Source organism: Gopherus flavomarginatus, chromosome 6 (assembly GCF_025201925.1).
Source record: "Gopherus flavomarginatus isolate rGopFla2 chromosome 6, rGopFla2.mat.asm, whole genome shotgun sequence".
Lineage (NCBI taxonomy): Eukaryota > Metazoa > Chordata > Testudines > Testudinidae > Gopherus > Gopherus flavomarginatus.
Genome location: NC_066622.1, coordinates 73,822,607 through 73,846,477, shown reverse-complemented (window position 1 = coordinate 73,846,477; position 23,871 = coordinate 73,822,607). Strand labels below are relative to the sequence as shown.

The following is a 23,871-nucleotide window of genomic DNA, read 5'->3' as shown; positions in this document are numbered from 1 at the left end:
AAATGCTGTGCACTGTAAAACAGCAGCAGTGTTTCACCCCAGAGATGGCTGCATTTCAATGGTTGGAGAAAGTGATTCCTGTATAGATACAGGGTGCAAAGTACTTTAGAATTCTTTGTTTTTCAAAAATCATTTAACATTTAACACTTTTATTAATGACCTGGAAGAAGGGGACTGGACTAGAAGACCTCTCAAGGTCCCTTCCAGTCCTACTATTCTCTGTTCTATGAAAATATAAAACCATCACTGATCAAGTTTGCAGATGACCCAAAGATTGGGGCAATGGTAAATAATGAGGACGACAGGTCACTGATACAGAGCAATCTAGATCACTTAGTAAACTGGGCACAAGAAGACAATATGCATTTTAATATGGCTAAATGCAAATAGGAACAAAGAACGTAGGTCTTTCTTACAGGCTGAGTAAATGGACACGAATCAGACATCAAGAATTATAATATTCAAAAACCAGTTGGAGAACACTTCAATCTCCCTGGCCACTCGCTACAAACCTAAAAGTCGCAATATTACAACAAAAAAACTTCAAAAACAGACTTCAAAGAGATACTACTGAATTGGAATTAATTTGCATATTGGACACTATCAAACTAGGCTTGAATAAAGATTGGGAGTGGATGGGCCATTACACAAAGTAAAACTATTTCCCCATGCTTATTTCCCGCCCACCCCCACACACGGTTCCTCACATCTCCTTGTCAATTGCTGGAAATAGACCATTTTCATTACCACTACAAACAGTTCTTTTTCTCTCCTGCTGATAATAGTTCACCTTAATTGATCACTCTCCTTATAGTGTGTATGGTAACACCCATTGTTTCGTGTGTGTGTGTGTGTGTGTGTGCGTGCGTGCGTACCGTATTTTCCACTATATGCATCTGATGAAGTGGGTCTGTAGCCCACAAAAGCTTATGCTCAAATAAACTTGTTAGTCTCTAAGGTGCCACAAGTATTCCTGTTCTTTTTCAGATACAGACTAACACGGCTGCTACTCTGAAATCTATCCTGGGAAGTGGTGACTCTGACAAAGATTTGGGAGTTGTGGAGGATAATCAGCTGAACATGAGCTCCCAATGTGATGCTGTGGCCAAAAGAGCTAATGTGATCCTGGGATGCACAAACAGGGGAATCTTGAGTAAGAGTAGAGAGGTTATTTTACCGCTGTATTTGACACTGGTGCAACCACTGCTGGAATACTGTGTCCAGTTCTGGTGCCCACAATTCAAGAAGGATAATGATAAATTGGAGAGGGTTCAGAGAAGAGCCATGAGGATGATTAAAGGATTAGAAAACTTGTCTTATAGTGATAGACCAAGGAGTTCAATCTATTGCTCTTAACAAAGAGAAGGTTAAGGGGTGACTTGATTACAGTCTAAGTACCTACACAGGGAACAAATATTTAATTCTGGGCTCTTCAATCTAGCAGAGAAAGGTGTAACATGAACCAATGGTTGGAAGCTGAAGCTAGACAAATTCAGACTGGAAATAAATTGCATATTTTAATGGTGAGTGTAATTAACCATTGGCACAATTTACCAAGGTCATGATTTTAAAATTGTCAGTGATGGAGAATCCATTAAGATTGAATGTTTTTCTAAAAGATCTGCTCTAGGAATTATAGTGGGGAAGTTTTATGGCCTATATAACACAGGAAGTCAGACTAGATCATCACACTGGTCCCTTTTGGCCTTAGAATCTATAAATCTATGACTCAGGCCAAAAAAACATGAGATTTTAAAAATAATAAAAGTTTCATTCATTGAATTTGCCTTTTGGTTTTTGAGCCTTCAGGGGTCACATTTTCAAGCTATTCTCCACAACCAGGCGCAAACTGACTTTTTCCCCTAAATATAAGGTGAAATTCCTCCCTGAGTCACGTGACTCCAGTGGGTGGGGCTTTATAGAAACACCAAATGAAAAGAGGTTTGCCATAAAAGTCATGAGAGTTGGCAACACTGGTTTGAAAGTACACCAATATATTGTGACATCACTGTATTGCGCAACATAACTAATAGATCCTTTAGCCAAACCACAGCTACACTGTTCTTCTGACACAGTGACACATTGGGGCTGAGTCTCTACTGACCTGCACAGTGTATAGTCATTTACACTACTGCCAAATGGGTGTAAAACGCTACCAGATCAGAACAGCAGCATTTTATACCCAGTCTGGACTACTGAAAATGGCACAAGTGTGAGGCACGACACACTCGGGCCCCCTGGTGCTTTTTGCTTTACACGTTTGGGTTCTGATGTTCCCTCCCCTCTGTGCCAGTTAAAGATCATACCTGAGTCCTCTGCAGGTACTGATGCTTGCCGCTGAATCACTGTGACCGTGAACATGCCCATGATAAAAGCAGTGATCCTGTAGCAGAGAAAGAAGAAGTCAAAAGCCAATCAGCACCATACGGGGGACACTTAGGGTAGAAGAGAAGTCACTAACAAGGTACAGATCCTGGAAAGCCGAGATCTGTTACAGAGCTTCTTCCAGGCAAAAACAAACCTTTCCCACCTCATTCATTACCCATGCACAATTTTCAGATCTTTCAAGAAACACAAGTGCTCCGAACTGCCACCTGAAGAGCACAAGAGTACAGGAGGTAAAATATCTTTTATTGGACCAACTTCTGTTGGTGAGAGAGACAAGCGTTTGAGCTACACAGAGCTCTTCTTGAGGTGACCTCAGGTAAGCCTGAAAGCTTCTCTCTCTCACCAACAGAAGCTGGTCCAATAAAAGATATTACTTCACCCACCCTGTCTAAGAACCTGGGACCAAGACAGCTACAACAACACTGCACACCTGAACAGCAGGCAATTCCACACCATACGTGAGCAATATGCTACGGTGACATGGGTAGTTTACAATCATGGGCAAACTGGAGACTTGACTGGGTCAGCACAATAAACAACACAGCACTGCTCCTAACTGCCATGGTGCCTGAGCACAGAAAATGTAATCAGCACTAATACACACACACAGAAGTCCTAGCATTTCAGAATTCTGCACATAATATAAAGACAGATCCTCACAATCCCCAGAAAAGCAAGCCAGGGCTGTCCTCATTTTACCAGAAAACAAGGCACAAACTGAGGAAGTAACTTGACCAAATTCACAGAGTGGGATTAAAAATCAGATGCTCTGAACACTCTGAACTCCCAGCTGTAAGTGCTGGCTGGCAGGAGGGGAAAAGACTATAAAGAGGTAGGAGTGTTGTCCCCCAGTGTAGGCCCAGGAAGAAAAAGCATCCAGGTACAATGTGAGCATTATCCCCACAGAAGGCAGGGAACAGTTGGGAGGCGGGGAAGGGAATCCAGGAACACAGCAGGCTGGGGCACGGTGTGGGACATACAGGAGTGTCCAAGGAAGCTCATAGGTGTTGTGCCCCAGAGTAGGCCAGGCCAACGTAGGAAGGGAGCATGGGAGCATTCAAGAAACAATGTAGGTGTTGTCCCCCACAGCAGGTAGAGGCTCAGGAGCTTCCCCTACAGAACTACAGAGGTTCCTCTCTATCTGCTGCTCCACAGGGCAGGTGTGCAGCTACAGCAGGCATGTGGGGCAGGACGGTGAGGCATGGGGTGGGAGGAGCCCTGGTCTCGCCGATCCGGGCATTTGCAGAGCTGCTGAAGGAAGGAAGGGAATTCATTCAAATTAGCTGTTCTCCATACACCAGCCCCCTATCTGCACTGTGAAGCAGCTGCTAGGGAGAGGTAGTGCAGCCTAGAATGGAAGTGTCTGCCGTGCACTGCAAAATGTAGCTGAAGTCTGGAGGGCCTACAGGGGCCATGCTACATCCCAGCTGCCCTGGTCATGGGGAGCTGTGAGCCAGCTCCGCAGGCCGAGGACTAGACCCTCCTAACAATCTCATTTGCTGGGGCTAAATCACTGATGGCACTTCCCAGTGAAGGGCTGGGGTTGCAGCCCATCATGCAGAGCCCAGGTGGCCTGCTGAGTGTGTGCCGGGGTTTGCCCAATAACACAGTTAGAGTTTACAGAGTGCTTTGGAAACATTATCTAAAACCATTAGCCCAGAACACCAGCAGGGCAGGGAAGAATAATTATCCAACACCAGTCAAACCTCATGCTCCTGAGGGCTGCTCTGACCGCTTACCACTGAAAGCAAGTTCGCCGCTAATCTCAGTGACATCGTTTCTATAGTGGGAAACCAACTCACGTACTCAAAAGGAAGCATGGTCTAGTGGTGAGAGGTTACGGTGTGGTGTCAGAAGAACTGGGTTCTGCTCCTGGTTCCATCAATGAGTGGTACTTGTGCAATTGTGTGCTCTCTGAGCCTTTGTTTCCCTAGCTGTGACATGGGGTTGACAATATTATTGCTCTCTCTCTCAGAGGATGTGAGGCATTCCTTGGTGCTTTGAGATCTTTGCCAGAGAAGGGCAAAGCAGTGTTATGGTCTAACTCAGCCAGAAGCTATTGGACTCAATACAGGAGTCCCTGGGTAAGGTTCTCTGACCTGTGTTATATGATCCAGTCTGACCTGTAACTGTCCCTTCCAGCCTTAAGGTCTATGGCTTCTATGAAAGACCTAATGCCAAATGGCTTGCTTGTCAGGAGGCAGGTGGGAGAAAAAGCACCTGGCAGCCTTCAGCCCCTCTCCTACAGACAACATCTGCATCTGCAGCCTTCGGCAAGGACTCGTTGTGGACTTGCCCCCCCCCATGCGTGCAGCGCTGTACAGAACGCAGAGGGCGGGCAGGCAGGCACGCACACGGGAGGCAGTAGGGTGACTGCCAACTAGATGGATCTTACATACCCACAGGTGTCTGAAGGAGAAGGTGAGTGCCCATTTCCCAAACATGTCATGGATCATATGAGCAGCTCAGGCCTTCTCTGCTCACAGAGCCCCAGCCTGTCATCCAGAAGTAAAGACGAAAGGATCTGAGCTTCCTCAGCTCCATACCTGACCAATAGCATCTCAGGCACCCACAGCATAGCACCGAGCACCAAGGAAATGTGAAGTATTGAACAAGATGTCTTGGTTTGCTGTGAAAAGGACTGGGGGAGACACCACAGGTTCTAGTGAATTTGTCTTGAGAGTCCAAAGCCTCAGCGCAATCCCCCAGCCCCACTATATCTCTTCTAAGAAACATGCACCAGATCATACAGCACGGCTCCTGGATTCATACCTGAGTGTCTGGCTTCTCAGTGACCTCGGTGCCGTTTTCTGAGTAATAGGTTTCAGTGTAGTGCTCCCCAATCAGTTCCCTGGAAAAAAAAAAAAAAAGAGACAGACAGTAGCAGTGAAGACTCACAGTGCCACCCACAGTTCCGAGGGACAGAGAACCACATGGTGCAGGAGGAATCAGCATTACCCTGTACCCCTATGGCCAAATCCTGCTTGTCTGACTCACACCAGTGGGTGCCACTGAAGTCAGCAGTACTGACACTGCTCCCAGTGCCAATACACCATTGAGGAAAGCAAGCTGGAACTGGCACCGCATCACTGCTTGAACTCCCACCAGAAAATCTCATCAATGGTTCCTCATCTTTGCACTTCTGATGCACACTATATAGAGGGAGGGGGAAGCAGCGTCCTGCACAGTCTCCATAGAAGAAGCTGTTGGTGCTTCTGTTGGGGGTAGGGTGATCAGATCACAAAAATAAAATATTGGGACACATGGTGAGGGGAGGCAGGGCAGCCACAGGCTCACCGCCCCCACTGGAGCCATGGGGGAGGGAGGTGCACAGTCCTAGGAAGCCACGGGTCGGGGGGCGCATGGCCCCGGCTCCGGCCCCCACTACAAGCATGTCAGTTGGGGGCACACAGCCCCGGCTCCAGTCCCCTCTGCAAGGGGGGGGGGCAGGTCTCAGGGCTGGGGCAGGGAGCTGGGACGTGGGAGGAGGTTTGGGGTGCTGACTTCAGGAGGGAGTTTGGGTGCGGGATGGGGTGCAGGCTCAAGGCATGGCTTACCTCAGGTGGCTCCCTGGAAATGGCGACAATTCCCTCTGGGTCCTAGGCGGAGACACAGCCAAGTGGCTGTGCGTGCTGCCTCGCCCGCAGGTGTCACCCCCGCAGCTCCCACTGGCTGTGGTTCCTGGGCAATGGGAGCTGCAGAGCACGTGCTCATTGCGGGGGCAGCACGCAGAGCCCCCCGTGGCTGTCTCTGTGCCTAGGATCCAGAGGGAACTGTCACCACTTCCAGGGAGCTGCGCAGAGCCAGGTAGGGAGCCTGCCAGCCCTGCGCAAACTGGACACCTGGCAACTTTACAATATTGGGACAAATGGCATCCCGACCGATGTATGATCTGGACGCAGGACAAAGAGTTAAACATTGGGACGTCTGGTCACCCTAGATGGGGTCATGAAAAAGTAGCTGTCATTGATGTTCTGTCTGCTGAATGGTTTGTAAGCAGATGCCTGACTCCCTGCCCTGCAGCCAGTGCTTGGGGTGGGTTCACTGTCACCCAGACAATCACCATAATTTATTGACCAACAGGTTGCAAGAAGACAAAATCCTTCAAATGGAGTAAGAGGGACAGGGCCAGCAGGTGGGCAGGGACTAGTTTCTCCTGCCTAAATGCTGGAGGGGCAGCCATGGATCTTTCCCCATCTGGATCACAAAATTTTGTTCCCCTGCCATCAATCTGCCAACTTGTACATGCAGTTCCCTTGTAATGAGCTCCACAGCGTACAGTAACAGTAGTGGGAGACTGACACTCTCCTCCTTAAGAATGGGGGTCAAGAGGTAAATGGGTCCAGCAGCTGAGAGCGTCCATAGTATCCCAGTGGAGGCAGACAGGGCCGACGAGAGGTGGGGAAGCCAGTACAAATTACCGGGGCCTGGCTGTCCGGAAAGGGGCCCGGGGCCCAGCTTCCCCGGCCCTGTTTAGCCAGTCCACTCTTGTGGGGGGACCTGAAAATTATTTTCACCAGGGCCCGAACCCGCTCTCGGCGGCCCTGGAGGCAGCAGTGCAACTGCCAATTACATCTCAGACAGAGCTCAAAGCAATTTGAGTAATATTGTCTCCTCCTAAGTTCGATGGGCTGAAGAGATGGTATTTGATGCTAACTAAGAGTTAGACCATTGTGAAGGGGACAGAAAAAAAACGTAGGCAGGCCAAGGGCTTGAGTCTGAGGGTGAATAAGAGTTAGGTTTAGGTTCATATCGGATGGTTCTGTGTCAGAAATGGAAAATAAACTCCTTCTTGTTTTAGATCTGAACCTAAACCATTGCAGGGGCCATTTTCAATACAGAGATCCAAAGTCCCTCTGAAATTAAAAGAGGTTCAGCTAGAGGTCCCAGCTGTTGGCTTTCCTCTAGCTTTATGCTCTGCAATGTTCCAAGCACAATCTACACAAAGTGGCCTGGGGAGGAAGCTAGATTTGAAACCTAATGGCCTAGGGCTTTCATTAGGGAACCCTGCAAGCCACACTAGCCACTGCACACTTACTTGTTCTTTTCCAGTCGGAGAACATAGTCCCTTCCTTCTGCACGGATGCTGTAATGAACGTGGTCCGGATACGTGTTCTGCACGGGGTAAAATAATAACAGAAACTTGTCATCATCGTGCTAAAGAGGTATGAAGTAGAAGATATCTATTGTGTATGCTGCGCAGACCTCTGAAGACAGTCACATGGGACCTCAGACTCATCTACCCTAGCCCATTCAATGTTCCTCTAGTCATATGTGGATTTTGTTGAAATATTCTACTGACGTATTTCTGCCCTGCTTTTAAAGGTGTTGTGCATCTGCAGGTCCCACCAATTCAGGGTTTGTGTGAGCGCCCAGCACCTCTGGAAACCCAGCAATACATGCTTACTGCCAATTTATCCATTACAGACATAGCACAACAAGTGGAAACCAACAGCCAACTAAATCAGCACAGAAATAATCTCTGTTTGCAAAACCCAGTATCTTTGGATTAAAGACCACTGAAGACAAGTACACAGTGGCTCTCAAACTTTTTTACTGGTGACCCCTTTCACATAGCAAGCCTCTGAGTGTGACCCCCCTTATAAATTAAAAACACTTTTGTATATATTTAACATCATTATAAATGCTGGAGGCAAGCAGGGTTTGGGGTGGAGGTTGACAGCTCATGACCCCCCATGTAATAACCTCGCAACCCCCTGAGGGGTCCTGACCCCCCAGTTTGAGAACCCCTAGATTAAACTAAGACTCAGTGTTCACATCTGGCACAAGGCCCCAAGTTGTTGCACAAGGAACTAAAATCTTACTGCTCATCAAAATGCTTTTTTTGGCATTTAATTCATTTACTCAAAATCAAGAACCACAGAGTCCCCTGATAACTCACCTCCCTGACTCACTAATGCTTCCCCTAGTAAAAAGTCTTCCTTCTCTTTGACTGATCGCGCACACAGCCTCATTGTGCGAGAATCAACTTCTCTTCCTGTGGGCTCTCAAAAGTAGATTGTCAGGAAGTCATACTGAAGCCACTTGGCCTGAAGAAATAAACTCTGCTTCCAGAGTTATTCTTTATTCCTACAAGCTCCTGCAGGGCACAAGACACAGCACCTTTTCACCAGTAAAACAGATCATTGCCATTACGTTTCTGAATAGCCCCCCAACTCCCATGTGTGCATAAGCACGGGTGGGTGCCGTAAAAGGGACAATTAACAGGTAGCTAGGTCAACTACATGCGTGAACATACTGGAGCACATTTCTTGGGAGCTCACTTGCGATGCAAACAAGCTGGAAAGCAGCCAAATCTGGCCATCTGAGAAGTCCTCAGCAATGGTGTGCCAGACTGCTGGGCCACACCCTCACCTGACCTGGGTGCAGGGAGCACAGCAGGGCACAGGGGAGGGGTTATGGTCAGAGTGTGCTGTGCTCCAGCAATCCCCAGCTGGCGGAGTTTACAGCAGCCCCACAAGTGAGAGGACATATGGCGAGGAGTTAAAGCAAGGGACCAGGAGTTGGAACCAAGAGTCAGGATGCCTGGGTTCTTTTCCTGTCTGTACCAATAAACTTGCTGTATGACCTTGGACAAATCATTACCGCTCACTGCCTCAGTTTCCCCATGGGGAGACACTCCCACATACCAGTGACAAGAATCGTGAGTTCTGGCAGCTGTTGTAAATTGCTTTAAGATCCTCAGCTGAACAGTAATGCTAATGAGCAATTACACCCTTGGAAGTGTGGAGGCCTCCCTCTCCGATTAATGGCAGCTAACCAGCCAACCAAGCATCTCACAGCAAAGTTGCTGGCTAAGGCTCTTCTCAGATGGAAGCCACAGCTGGCGGAAATGGTGAGGTGAACTCCTTGGGCACCACAAGCCAAACTCAGCAGCTCTTGATTTGCTGGGGTTTGCTCTCAGCTGGAGAGTTTGGCCTCTCCTGTGGGTGATGGTATAAATTACCACACGACAGTCTGGAATTCCCCCCAGGAAAGCATTGGGCAGCTGCAATCAGATGGGGGCTGGGGTTATACGGAAAGTATTTCTGTGCCACAGTCAGAACCAGCTGGGACAGGCAGCCTGGTTTTCCTTGTGAGTCAACTGTTCTAATTCCATTGCCTTGTGTTTTTACTTCTGGCTCTTCCTGGGAATGAAAAATCCATTTCTGGTTAAAAAAAAAGCCCCATTGCCTGCTGAGTAAAATGCAGCCAGGGTCTCTCTGCCCCCTCAAGTGGGCTGTGGCTGCAACCCTGGGAAGTGAGGGGCTCTTCAGCAAAGTGCTGAAGACTGAGATGCGCCGTCACCTAAACAAACATGATGCCTAAGCTGGAGACGCAGGAACTGTCTACGGTGCTTGGTGATAAATTCTTCTTAGATGAACGTTAGCATCTCTTTTAATGTCCGCCAACAAAATGATGCTTTGTTATTGTTGGCAACTTCAGAGACAGAAACCAATCCTTGAGAAATGCAGATCTGCAGAAAAGCCACTGAAGGTGCTTAAAGAGAACTCTGACTGCAAGTCGGATGGGAAAGGAAGAGCAGTGGCCATCTTTCTGAGAAACCACAAGAAATGCAAAGCTGTTTAAAAGGCCTGATATAGCTTCCCCCAAGCTCCTACTTCCAGAGAGTTTTTTGAGTGTTTCAAATGCAGAAGGTCTGACTCAGAACAGTGCGGGACTGAGCCTGGACTCTGGTTAAACTCCTGCTCACTCCAGTGCCTGCTGAGTAAGTCAGGGCAGGGCCAGGGCTGCAGGACTTGGCCTGAGGTGCAGAAAGAGCCATTCTGGACAGGCAAAAAACTGGGACAGACAGGCTCAGGCACTGGGGGCTGGACTCTTGGAATGCTTCTCACCCCGGTGAGTCAGCAGGAACTCCAGGAGATACACCAGTGTCAGCAAGAGGGGAATGACGGCCCAACAGCTACCTGTGCAACAGCAGGTCAGGGTGGTTTGGTCATTTCTTCACCTGGTCTGAAATGGACAATGGGGATCTAGAGAGCACACTGGATTAGATCCTCCAGAGCCAGTGCACCGGGAGAGGAGGCAGAGGAGAGGGGGAGCTTTACACCATCTTTCTGCCCCCATTATCTGTGGGCCAAACCAGCCCCTGGTATAAGTTAAAGCAGTCTCAGGAGCACTCTCACTTGTGCTGGAAGAGAGCAACCAACGTAATTGGTGTGCATGCACCTTAACCCTGCCCCCACCACCTCTGTCCTAGAGTGCCCCAGCTCATCATCCCCTACACAAAGGACACTCAGCTGCTGCCTGAAACTCACTGCTGTGGGTTTTTTTTTGCAGTGTAGAGGTAGCCATAGAAAATCCCCTGCAAGTCATCCCATCTCTTAAAATGAGCAGATCCAGCTCAGGAGCCCTTCTGACCACAGCTGTAGCAATATGGCTTGGGGAGAGAGGTGACCCCTAAAGCAAATGTTATTTGGGGAGGAGAGTCCACCTTTAAGGCAGAGGGTACAGAGCACGTTGATGGCAAGTTGCTTTATATTTTTTAAAGGTATCAGGTTTGCAATATTAGAAACAGACCTGGGGAAATGGCTGAGAGGACAGCATGAGCCAGCTTCACCATTTGTAACCTGGCCATCCTAAACATGTGTGGATAGACCACCCCCTCCCTGCACCACTACATCCCATCAGGCACTGCAGTCTCCCACTGTATGCATGTCTTACAGATATCTAACAGATGGATGTACTATTACATGTGATCTCCTCCCTTTGGTATCAACACTGAAGAAAGAAAGGAGGAAAGTTGTTCAATGTGCACAGCACAGATGGGATCTCTAAATAGCCTAGAGAATGTTTATTACACAGACAAGTTTAGGTTTCTGGAGCAAAAGAAAACAGATGCCTTTGGGAAGAATTTTTGAAGCTATTTTATCTGAAACGGTTTGACTCATAAGTGAACATGCTGTACCAAGAATTTACTAGGCAATTTATATCTCAAAATTGACATGATCCCTAGGCCTTCTGAGGTGCTAATGTTTGTGCTTTTAAGATATGATTCCTGGTGCTTTCTGAATTTTAAAGACTAAAATGCAGTCAAGAAACTGCCATTAGGTTATGGTCACAAATTCAGCCTTGCTGACTCCAAGCATTCAAAAGTCATGTGTCAAACCCCAACAAAAATAAGATTGGCTTGAAAATTGTGAGATTTTTTTCGAAATAATAAAATGTGGATTCTTTTGTGTTTGGCTTCTTTGTTCTGAGCCTTTTGGGTTCATGTTTTCTTGCTTGTCTCCACAACCACAAGAACTAGTATCAGACTTTTTTTACCAAATGAAAACTGAAATTCTCCCACATTCACATAAATCCAGGTGCTGAGGCTTTAAGAAAACACCAAGTATCACAAGACTTGTGCTAAATCATGAGAGATGGCAACACTGCAGAATAATCTAACATCCTTTCTGCTTCCATTTAATCACTTCTTCCCTTTATCCCATCAACTGAGGTCGGGTCATCATGTAAGCATCTACCATCTTTGTCTGTGGTAGCATTAAGGTCCACCTGCTTACCATCTTCTTTGATGCGATCCATCCATCACTTCCTCAGGGTCTCTTTCCTATCGTGGTATCTTCACCAGGTCCCCTTCATTCATCCTCTGCACATATCTGAACTGGCGAAGTCCCGATTCCTGGATTTTGTCAGCCACATCACGTACTTGGACTTCCATCCTAAAGCTTTCCTTTTGACATCTCCCTCTGTGTGTAACTCCTCTTCTGGCACTCATCTTGAACACCTGTAGGCACTGAACTTGGCCTCTCTGTTTTGGCCATGCTTCTGTACCACTGTTCTCCACAGTTCAGTCTCAGTGGCGGATGTTTGTTGTACACAGCCCTTGAGATATTATTCCACACTTCTCCAGCATTCCCCAGTTTGGACTGGGACTCACATTCAATCTCACCATTTTCCATAACCCAGTCACCAAAGTACTTGAATTGGTTGGTATGGTTTAATTCCACTCCATTAAGTTCTATGTCAAGTTTCCCTGTGGCTCCTCTACTGACCCATGACCTCAGTCTTAGTCAAGCTCCTTTTCATCAGATGACAGCTTAGCTGACCAAAGCACTGATTTACTATTTTCTCTAGGTCTTCTTTTGAGGAGGCCCTTATTGCTACGTTATCCACATATAGCGGCTTCTCCCCTTTTCCCACTGACATCTTCCTGCTGATGCAGTCCATCAAAATGATAAAAAGCAGCAGGCTGAGGGCCAATCCTGGGTGCAATCCAACCTCTACATCAAAGGGACTTGTTCCACAATATGTTCTGATCTCTGTTTTAGGTGATCTATACTGAGCATTCACCATAGCTGTTAAATCCGTAGAAACACCATATTTCCTCAGCACTGGTGTGAGCAACCTTCTGTCCACTTTATCATAAGACTTTTCTGGATCTGTAAGAAGCTATCCTGCTGGTGCTTGAGCTGCTGCTCCATCTCTTGCCAGTTTACAAACACAGCATCCATGCACCTCATCCTTTCCTAAAGCCACACTGTTCTTGGTCAATGAGGGGTTCCACCATTCTTCTAGTTCTAGCATCCAAGATATGCTCCAGTATCTTCATCCCATGTGATAACAGCTTTGTCCCTCGATAGTTCCACATTCCTGGATGCTTCCCTTCTTATGTATTGATACCAGGATAGACTTGCACCAGTCTTTTCTTGCCATACAGCTTCAACCACTTTGATCCATTTCATGACTCTCTTGCCCAAGACTTTCACCAGGTCTGCTGTCACTTCATCAGGTCCCTCTGCCTTATTGGTCTTTGTCTCCTGGACTGTATTTCCCATTTCCTCCTCTGTTATGTCGAGCTCAGGCACCGCATTAGGATCATATGTTGGCAACATCACAAAGGGTTTGCCTCATTTAAGTGACTCTCAAAGTATTGTTTCCACCTCTCCTTCACTTGTTCAGGTGTTACTAGCAGTCTCCTCTGATCACCATTCACAAACGATGTCACATTACCATCCTCCTTTCTTTTGTGTCTCATTTTTTCAGTGCTGCTGAACTTTCTGCCAGCCAGCTGTGGATCGTTTACAAGCTCAGCGGGCCAACGGTCTAGCACTCTCTTTGCCCTTCTTCACTGCCCATTTGGCAGCTCACTTTGCTTCTTTGTATTTGCTTTCATTTATGCTTCATGGGTTCATTTCTTTTCTTTATGCACCATTTTCTTGTTTCAGATTGCTACTTGCACTTTGCTGGTCCACCCCCACTCCTCTCCTTTGGTTTTCTCCATCATCCATAAACCTCTTCCACCACGGCAATCCACATTCTTCAGAGGTGGCTCCACTCCTCTTCAGCTGATGCCAAATTTGTTTCCTAACACAGAGTTCATTCTGCCACGAGTGATTCTAATTTTGACCTCAAATACAACAAAAGGCTGCTTTGATTGGTCTCTCAAGAGTGCCATCATTTATGATGGAGATGATGCAGAAAGCTCACATTAGCTGGTGTCATTCATCCCATAAGGGTCTCACTTTAAAGGAAGTAAGACTCTGAGTCTGGATCTTTGCTGACTGTGCACTCAAGGTGCTTGCCAGACAGATCAAGAGGGAGAAAATTCCTTTCTCTGAACCAGTGTGCATCTCCTGGGGCATTCTCTGTTGATTTCAGTATATGTTTGGAAGGGAGGGATGGCCCAGTGCATAGGGTGCCAATGTGGGACTCTGGAGACATGAGTTCAATGTCTGGCTTTGTCACACTAGGCAAGTCACTTCACTTCCAAGGGGCTGTGAAGATAAATGCACTAAAAATTATGAAGTGCTCAGATACAATGCTGAGTGGGGCCACAGACAGCTACAATATGTGAGTGTTGTGATCCTGTTTTCTCTGTTTTGCAGCTTTCCATGTGTCTGTCTGTTTACAGAGGCAGTTGCAGTTCTGCAAGGCAGCACTGAGGTAGCCTATTCCACAATGTACATTCACTCATATTTGGTTATTTTTGCTTAATCTAAAACAAAAGTCAGTCTCCAACTGCTCAGTGTCTGGGAAAGCTGGAACTGTTTGGCTAATCAGGGGGTTGGCACCAGGCCCTAGTTTAACTGCCTCTGAGTCGTGGGTTGTTGGAGCTGGGCTTGTAGCGTCCCCTAATATTTCAGAAGCGACAGATACTTACGAGTTGAGCAGAAAGGTCTCTCTTCCCAGGAGCTGCAAGCACTCTGTGAGGTGTCACCCTTTCATATTGGACCACATGTGCGAGTTTCTCCGATGGGCTGGCAAAGACTCCTGTAAAGACATTCAAAGGGTCAGGGATTTCTGCAGAGTTCCCTAGAGGGGTACAGTGCTGCATGATGTTACAGGGTGGTAGAGCAGCTGTGCTCAATAACCCCATTAAGGCTTGTTCCTGATCCCAGAGAGGGGGACAGAGCGAGGCTGGTTATGTAGCTCCCTGCCCCTCCGTATTGCCCTCACAGCTCATTGTTGGCTGATGTTCTGCTGCTTCCTTACAGAATGCAAAAGCATGTAACATCCACCATGAGCCCAAGGCACTAGCAGGCAGCAGTGAAATGCCAAAGATGGACTAGCAGTTCCCCTGTCCTGTATTCTGCACTCTTTGGCCACAGAGCCCTTACTAGATGGTGTCCCCAGATGGTGAACAAGGACAGGCCAATCTTTACAAAAGAGAATGAAAATCTTAAACAGTGAAAAAATATGTGGAGGCTCCAAGACTACACACGATTATAATATTTGTACAAAGTAGGCCTTGCAAGGTAACATCCAAAAAATCATAATTTGTTAGTCAGCGCTGTCCTAATAAAATGTGTGTGACACATTGAAAAGTTGTAAGATTCCACTGTATAGTGATTTTAACACATGTTCCAAACCAAGGTTGGCAAGCAGGTCTGTCACAAACAGAGGAATGGGTGCTCTGTTTAATTTGCATTTAAGCCATAAATAGAGTCATTGAGCAAGAAGGGAAACGAAGGACAGTCAAACAGGTGAGGAAGAGCAGCAGAGAACATCCTTTCCTGTAGACTCTCTGTCTCCTGAATCTGAACTGGAAATGTTTCTCAAGGGTGGGGGCTGATAATATAAAAAAGAGGGACAAACATCCCCAGGTCCCCTCCTCCTCCCCCTCTATCCATCTATTCACTGCATGAGAAGGGACAAAGGTAGCAGCCATTAACCAGAAGAAGGGATTCTGGTCTAAGAAGTTTGGCCAGTAAGATGATTGAGAGCATGTGGTGAGAAAAACTTTGCTAACTGTGTTTTATCTTTTCTTGTAACCATTTCTGATTTTCATGCCTCATTGTACTCACTTAAAATCTCTCTCTTGGTAGTTAATAAACTTGTTTTATTGTTTTATCTAATCCAGTGAGTTTAAACTAAAGTTTAAACTCCAGTTAAGATAACACGATGTGTTCATATTATTTCTATTAATAAAATGAAGGACTTTATATGAATTTGTTTTGTCCAGGAGAGGGCTGGGCAGTACAGGACATACACTTCTGGGGGAAAATCTAGGACTGAGGATATGTTGGGGTCACCCTGCAGTATAACTGATGTGTGACTGGCTGGCTGAAGCACATACAGTCATAACTGGAAGTGATTTGCATGCTGGAGGCTGTGAATAGGTCAGACTGAATGCTACAGCAGCAAAGCAGTGTAGGTTAGAGGGCAGGGGTGACACAGCTACTCATTAGTTTGTACTCTGGGTATGTCACAAGGTGATTACAGCATAACCTCAGGTTTTGTTTTATTTTGTTAAGAAGCTAGTTGCTAGCTTCTTGACTGCAAAGCACAGCTTGAAAATGGTGATGTCCAAATGTTCAGAAAGCAGAAGGCAAATACACAGGACCTCAAATTTATTATTTTTAAAATATCTCATGATTTCTGGGGCCTTACTCATGATTTTTTAAATGCTTGAGGTTGGCAATACTTTGTTGTGGATTTTGTAGGATGTTTTGCATTTACGCTGAATCAGGCTCTCTAATTCACCAAGAAAGGAAATGTCTGTGAGCAGGGCCGGCTCTAGCCATTTTGCTGCCCCAAGCATGGCGACATGCTGCGGTGAGCGCTCTGCCGCTCGCTGGTCCAGCGGCTCCGGTGGACCTCCCGCAGGCATGCCTGCGGATGCTCCACTGGAGCCGCGGGACCAGCGGACCCTCCACAGGAACGCCTGCAGGAGGTCTGCCGGAGCCGCCTGCCGCCCTCCCGGCAACCAGCAGAGCGCCCCCCGTGGCATGCCGCCCCAAGCACGCGCTTGGCACGCTGGGGCCTGGAGCCGGCCCTATCTGTGACGGACAGAAAGACAGCAAGCCACCCCACGACTCCTATAGAGCTGCACAGTTCATAACCCATAGTGCTGCCTAAAGCTTCGCACCGTACACTAGAAGGCAAGTTGAGCATCTTCCTTCTTACCCCACACACCCAGTTTGCAAACAATTTAACTAAGAGACTGCACAAGAAAATGCCTGGCAGAGTTGAGTATAGAACTCAGGACTTCAACATGACACAGCCAAGACTTCAGCCACACTGGCTTTCACAATAAATGTGCCAGAGCTATGTGCTTGGCTAGCTAACAACTGAGCCAACTGCTAAGATCACACTGCTCTACCATCACCAGGAATCCTAACCACCAAGAATCTACTGCTGCCTGGGCAGAAGTTGTATGACTCACAGGCACAGTGTGTGTTGTGGCCCCCCTCTAGTGTCTGCTCCATATAGAGGATAATAAACTGTTACCAGCTGCTACTTTAGCTCAAGTAGTAGAAATGTGGCTGGAGATCTGAAAGTCCAGGCTTCCCGCCCTACTGCTGGTCCCCAGGGACAACACAGTCCATAGGACTGATTGCACATGATGCAATTTATTTTTCCAGTTTTCTTCTTTATAAATCGGTTTATTTGATTTACAGAGTGAGAAAAAAGGCTGTATAGACCCTGGCATGCCATTTGTTGGCCACTGTTCACACATTTCAGCAGTGTGACCCATGGTGGTAGGTTTGACAGCTGCATGAAGCCAACAGTCCCCATATCAGCTAGCCATGTTGGTTAGTTACCTTGCTGGAGCACTGGGATCCCCACAGGATGATGAACAGTAAGGGAGAGCAGACCACATCGTTCTCCTGGCGCTAAGCAAGCCTCCCCATAGCGCATTTCGTGCCTGAGCCAGAAGCAAAACTACTCTTCTCACTACCCCCACCCATGTGAGAGTCAATCTCACTGCCAGTGCGGGCTCTGGCTGTCATGATGTAGCTACTTTCTCTAAAGCGGCAGCTCATCTGGGCTGCATCAGATGGGTACATGAGAGCCATCTGCTGGCAGTATTTTTGGTCAAACCACAACAGCAGCCTGTAGATGGTATGTAGATATCCTAGCCTGGCTATCTGGATGAATGACTGGGTGACCCAGAAGACTGGCTGGGCTGACAGATATAAACTCAAACGACTCATGAGATCATAAGATCTGCCCTTTACCACACGTACTGCCAAGGCAGCTGGAAGTGCAGACTAAGAGTCCTAAAGTTAAACAGCTGGGGGGCTGGATGTTCTCTGCAAAGGGCCCACCTGCCCTAGGAAACTGGAAAGTCAGACAGGCCTGAGCCCATGTGTTTGCTCACACTTGGCCTGTTCGGAATGCTTGAGACATGTGCATTACAGAAGATGCACACACTGCATCTTGAAGGCAGGTCCGTACTGCAATCCCCTTTTTACAGAGTGGGTACTGAGGCACAAGACTTGCCGAAAGCTGCCCAGCAAGTCAGAGGCAGAATTACTTACAATTAGCACTCAGGAACTCTTCCCTCTCATACCCCATGCTCACGCCTCTAGAATAGATGAGAACTAAAACATCTTTCATGATGCTCCTATGCCTCTGGGAAGGGGGGCTGCACTATGACATGGACACAAACTCCTTCAGCATGAGCCAGGTTTGAATTGATTTGTGCAGCCCTTGTACCATGCGGGCCATGGCTAGTGGTCTTGGATATGCACACAGAGCTCAGCCACCTTAATAATCCCACTTCACTCAGCCCAGTCAATGCAGGCCTATCACAAATGGGGCTGGATGAGAGCTACCTGGCTGACACTGATCTAATATCTGACAGCTGGAAGAAGCAACCAGGAGAAATAGCTATTGCTTGATGGAGCCTGCCCTTTGTTTCCCAGGCTCCTAGTGCTTCTAGAAGTCAAGGGAACACCACTGGCCCCAAAAGCTTTCATCCATCTGCAGCTGGCTAGAAGGCTGTTTTCAATGACTGAAGCTGAAGCTAGACAGATTCAGACTGGAAATGAGGTATAAATTCATAACACTGAGGGTAACTGATCACTGGAACAATGTACCACGGTTGTGAGGGATTTGCCATTACTGGCCATTTTTAAATCAAGATTGGATTTTTTTTTTTTAAAAGATATGTTCTAGTTCAAAAGGAATTATCTGGGGGCAGTTCTCTGGTCTGTGTTATTCAAGGAGTCAGACTAGATCAGTGGGTTTCAATCTGTGGTCCACAGACCCGGGGTGGGGGTGTAGGACAGACTATGTCTGAAATGTTTAGGGGCCTGCAAATTAAAAAAGGCTGAAAACCACTGGACTGGATGATCACAGTGGTCCGTTGAAATCTATGAATTTACTTTCAGGTTCAGGCTCTTGCTACAGGCATCCAAGCCTCTGTTCCCTTGAGGTTGGGTGATTGCAAGGAGCCATATGGAAACTCCAGCTAGTGATGAATGCAGCAGCTTGCTTTCTCAGGCCTGCTCTTCACACAAGGCTGCACTAGTTTACCTAATGGAGTGGTTCTAAATCGAACTAGTTAAGGCAGTTGAAAACCCTGTGTGGGCTATTTAGATTTAATTTAAACCTAGCTTGGATCAATTTAATTGATTCCTTGTTAGACCAATACGAGCCAGGCTTCTATCTTTTTAAAAAAGTGTGCAAACAAGAGTTAACTAGGCCAGGGTAGGCAAACTTTTTGGCCCAAGGGCCACATCTAGGTGGGAAAATTGTATGCAGGGCCATGAATGTAGGGCTGAGGCAGGGAGTGTGGGGTGTGGCAGAGAGTGTGGGGTGCAGGAAGGGACTCAAGGCAGAGGTTTGGGCTGCAGGAAGGGTGTGGGATGCAAGAAAGGGCTCAGGGCAGGGGGTTGGGGGCCCATGGCAGGGGGTGCAGAGTGCAGGAGGGGGCTCAGGGCAGGGCACTGGAGTGCAGGAGGGATGTGTCAGGGGGCTGGCATGCAGGAGGGGTGTGGGATGTGGGCTCCAGCTTAGTGTCGCTTACCTCAAGTGGCCCTGAGATAGCAGGGGTGTGCAGCAGAGCTAACGCAGGCTCCCTACCTGCCCTAGTCCCACACCATTCCTGGACGTGGCTAGCATGTCCAGCAGTGTCTCGGTGGAGTGGGGTAAGGAAGGTGGCTCCGCTGCATGCTGCCCTCACCTGTGGGTACCATACCCAAAGCTCCCATTGGCCATGGTTCCCCATTCCAAGTTAATGGGAGTTGCGGGGGGCGTTGCCTGCAGATGAGGGCAGCGCACAGAGCTCTCTGCCTCCTTCCCTTCCCCAGGGGCCACAGAGAAATGGTGCCAGCCTCTTCTGGGAGCAGTCTCTAAGGGAGCCTGCCTTAGTCCCACAGTGCCACAGGGCTGGCAATCCCGCGGACCAGACTGAAAGCCCTGATAGGCCAGCTCTGGCCCAGAGCTGTTGTTTGCCCTCCCCTGAACTAGGTTGTCTTAAAAAATGGTTTGAGCTAAGTAAGCATAATTTGTGCATGAAGACAAGCCTGTAGCATTGTCTCTCATAGAGGTCACATTACCACCAGGGCCGGCTCTAGGCACCAGTGCAGGAAGCAGGTGCTTGGGGAGGCCAATGGAAAGGGGTGGCACATCTGGGTTTTCGGCGGCTATTTGGCAGTGGGTCCCTCTATCCCTCTTGAAGGGAACGACCAGCCGCCGAATTGCCACCGAAGAATGAAGCAGCACGGTAGAGCTGCCACCAAAGTGACGCCAATCACGGCTTTTTTTTTTTTTTTTTCCTTTTTTCTTCGCCACTTGGGGCAGCAAAAAAGCTGGAGTCGGCCCTGATTACCACCAATTCATTTCTGAGTGCACTAGAAATTATGCAGCTATTTCACTAAAAAACTGAGGTTTTTAATGGAATAAGTGAGAAAATGTATAATAAACTCAGTGCTCCAGCCCTGTTATTTTGATAGTTAGGTTTATTTATTTTATGCTGTCTACGTAGTTTAAATTTTCAATATGAGAAAGATTTTTATAGTAACATCTGAGGCCTGGTTTACACTAGAAAAATCGGTCAGCATAACTACATCGCACAAAGGTGTGAAAAATCCACACCCCTGAGCAGCACAGTTAAGGTACACCTAAATCCCTGTGTAGACAGTGCTATATTGACAGAAGAACTAGCTATGGCCTCTTGGGGAGGTAGAGTAATTACAATGACAGGAGAACCCCTCCCATGGGGCTGCTGTCTACACTGAAGCGTTACAGAGCAGCTGCTGTAGTGTTTTAAGTGTAGATACAAGCCCTTCGAAGTTGGGAGGCAAAGCCAGAGGTTTTGGTAGCTGGGTGAAGCATTTGTGACTTTTGGTCCTTTGTGGGCAGTTTGGAACAATGGGGTAAATACATTAGCTAAGTGTTTCTGAAAAAGATTATCAGCAGTGAATCATACAGACAGCTGCTAGCAACCTTTATACTAAAATTCTTGCAAATTTATTTTGTTATACCTTCCAATGCCACCATTGGTTGCAGCTGGCCTTTGCAAGGTGGCAAGGAGAAAGCCCTCTGGCTAGAAAAGCACCTCTTCTTTGCCCTATGAATGCCCACCAGTTTTGCTGAAATACACACTTCTGAAAAATCGCCATTTCCCTTCTCTCACTTTGCCACTCGGGAAAAGTTCTCCACCTGGCAAAATCATTCCCAAAACACACCAACACTGGACAGCAACCAGCTCCAAACCGGCGTGTCCCCTCCAAGCCCAGCACATAGCTCCACAACCCCTCACCCGCTTCCCTGGCGGCATGGGGCAGAAATCCCCCAGCTTCCAGCCCGGCAGCAGAATGAACCAGGCAGAGTCCGACGCCCTGAAAGGTCAGCACATGGCCCCAGCTCCCCATCTGTGAGAGCACAGCCTTCCCCCGCCCTGCCCCGGCGGCCAGTCCCCGCACGGAACAGACACGGACCGTCCGCCCTCTGGCACCTCATGCCCCGACGCCCCTCGGAGCGGGCGGGAGGGAAGCGCAGCCCGAGCCCGTCCAGAAGCGCCGCTGCGGCTGCAGCCTCGGTTCCCCGACGGAGCCCGCCACGGCCAGCGAGCGCACTCACCGCGGCGCCCCAGCGCCATGCACAGCGCCAGCAGGGCGAGGGTCCGGGCCATGGCGCGGCTGCCCCGCGCTGAGGTGCGGTGCGGTGCGGTGCGGAGCGGAGCGGCGCGGCGTGGTGCGCTGCGTTCCTCCCTGCCAGCCGCCAGCGGCCCCGGCTCCGTCTGACTCAGCCTCCCGCCCAGGAAACTGAGGGGGCCGAGCCTACCCCACAGCAGCCCCTCCCTGGGCCGGCCCCACCCCCTGCCTGCACACTGCCCCCCTCCACCCTGACTACCCACCCCTGCCCTGCTCACTGACCCCTCTACCCCGACTACCCACCTCTGCCCTGCACACTGACCCCTCTACCCCGACTACCCACCCCTGCCCTGCACACTGACCCCTCTGCCCCGACTACCCACCCCGGCCCCGCACAGACCCCCCTCGCCCTGCCCACTGACCCCTCTACCCCGACTACCCACCCCTGCCCCGCACAGAGCCCCCTCGCCCTGCTCACTGACCCCTCTACCCCGACTACCCACCCCTGTCCTGCACAGACCCCCCTCGCCCTGCTCACTGACCCTTCTACCCCGACTACCCACCCCTGCCCTGCACACTGACCCCTCTGCCCCGACTACCCACCCCGGCCCCGCACAGACCCCCCTAGCCCTGCCCACTGACCCCTCTACCCCGACTACCCACCCCTGCCCTGCACACCGACCCCTCTACTCTGACTACCCACCCCTGCCCCGCACAGACCCCCCTCGCCCTGCTCACTGACCCCCCAACCCCAACTACCCACCCCTGTCCTGCACAATGACCCCTCTACCCCGACTACCCACCCCTGCCCCGCACAGACCCCCCTCGCCCTGCTCACTGACCCCTCTACCCCGACTACCCACCCCGGCCCCGCACACTGACCCCTCTGCCCCGACTACCCACCCCGGCCCCGCACAGACCCCCCTCGCCCTGCCCACTGACCCCTCTACTCCGACTACCCACCCCGGCCCTGCACAGACCCCCCTCGCCCTGCCCACTGACCCCTCTACTCTGACTACCCACCCCGGCCCTGCACAGACCCCCCTCGCCCTGCCCACTGACCCCTCTACTCCGACTACCCACCCCGGCCCTGCACAGACCCCCCTCGCCCTGCTCACTGACCCCCCTACCCCGACTACCCACCTCTGCCCTGCACAGACCCCCCTCGCCCTGCTCACTGACCCCTCTACCCCGACTACCCACCCCTGCCCCGCACAGACCCCCCTCGCCCTGCTCACTGACCCCCCTACCCCAACTACCCACCCCTGTCCTGCACACTGACCCCTCTGACTACCCACCCCTGCCCTGCACAGACCCCCCTCGCCCTGCTCACTGACCCCTCTACCCCGACTAACCACCCCTGCCCTGCACAGACCTCCCTCGCCCTGCCCACTGACCCCTCTACTCCGACTACCCACCCCGGCCCTGCACAGACCCCCCTCGCCCTGCTCACTGACCCCCCTACCCCGACTACCCACCTCTGCCCTGCACAGACCCCCCTCGCCCTGCTCACTGACCCCCCTACCCCAACTACCCACCTCTGCCCTGCACAGACCCCCCTCGCCCTGCTCACTGACCCCTCTACCCCGACTAACCACCCCTGCCCTGCACAGACCTCCATCGCCCTGCTCACTGACCCCTCTACCCCGACTACCCACCCCTGCCCCGGACAGACCCCCCTCACCCTGCTCACTGACCCCTCTACCCCGACTACCCACCCCTGCCCCGCACAGAGCCCCCTCGCCCTGCTCACTGACCCCTCTACCCCAACTACCCACCCCTGTCCTGCACATTGACCCCTCTACCCCGACTACCCACCCCTGCCCTGCACACTGACCCCTCTACTCTGACTACCCACCCCTGCCCCGCACAGACCCCCTCGCCCTGCTCACTGACCCCTCTACCCCGACTACCCACCCCTGTCCTGCACACTGACCCCCCTCGCCCTGCTCACTGACCCCCCTACCCCAACTACCCACCCCTGTCCTGCACATTGACCCCTCTACCCCGACTACCCACCCCTGCCCTGCACACTGACCCCTCTACTCTGACTACCCACCCCTGTCCTGCACAGACCCCCCTCGCCCTGCTCACTGACCCCTCTACCCCGACTACCCACCCCTGCCCTGCACACTGACCCCTCTGCCCCGACTACCCACCCCGGCCCCGCACAGACCCCCCTTGCCCT

At 49.9% G+C, this 23,871-nt stretch overlaps 1 protein-coding gene across 3 annotated transcripts in view; it reads right to left on the bottom strand.

Moving 5' to 3' along the window:
- The window catches only part of ADAM8 (ADAM metallopeptidase domain 8), an 89,623-nt gene extending 67,875 nt beyond the window's left edge, over positions 1-21,748 (bottom strand). For all 3 annotated transcript variants that reach the window (XM_050960098.1, XM_050960099.1, XM_050960100.1), the window contains exons 1-5: positions 21,670-21,748; positions 14,516-14,625; positions 7,427-7,503; positions 5,161-5,239; positions 2,307-2,383 (exon numbers count right to left, since the gene is read on the bottom strand). In XM_050960098.1, coding sequence (XP_050816055.1) covers positions 2,307-2,383; positions 5,161-5,239; positions 7,427-7,503; positions 14,516-14,625; positions 21,670-21,721 — 395 coding nt within the window. In that variant the 5' untranslated portion in view covers positions 21,722-21,748. The remainder of the gene's footprint in view (positions 1-2,306; positions 2,384-5,160; positions 5,240-7,426; positions 7,504-14,515; positions 14,626-21,669) is intronic.
- Between the last annotated feature and the right edge of the window lie 2,123 nt (positions 21,749-23,871).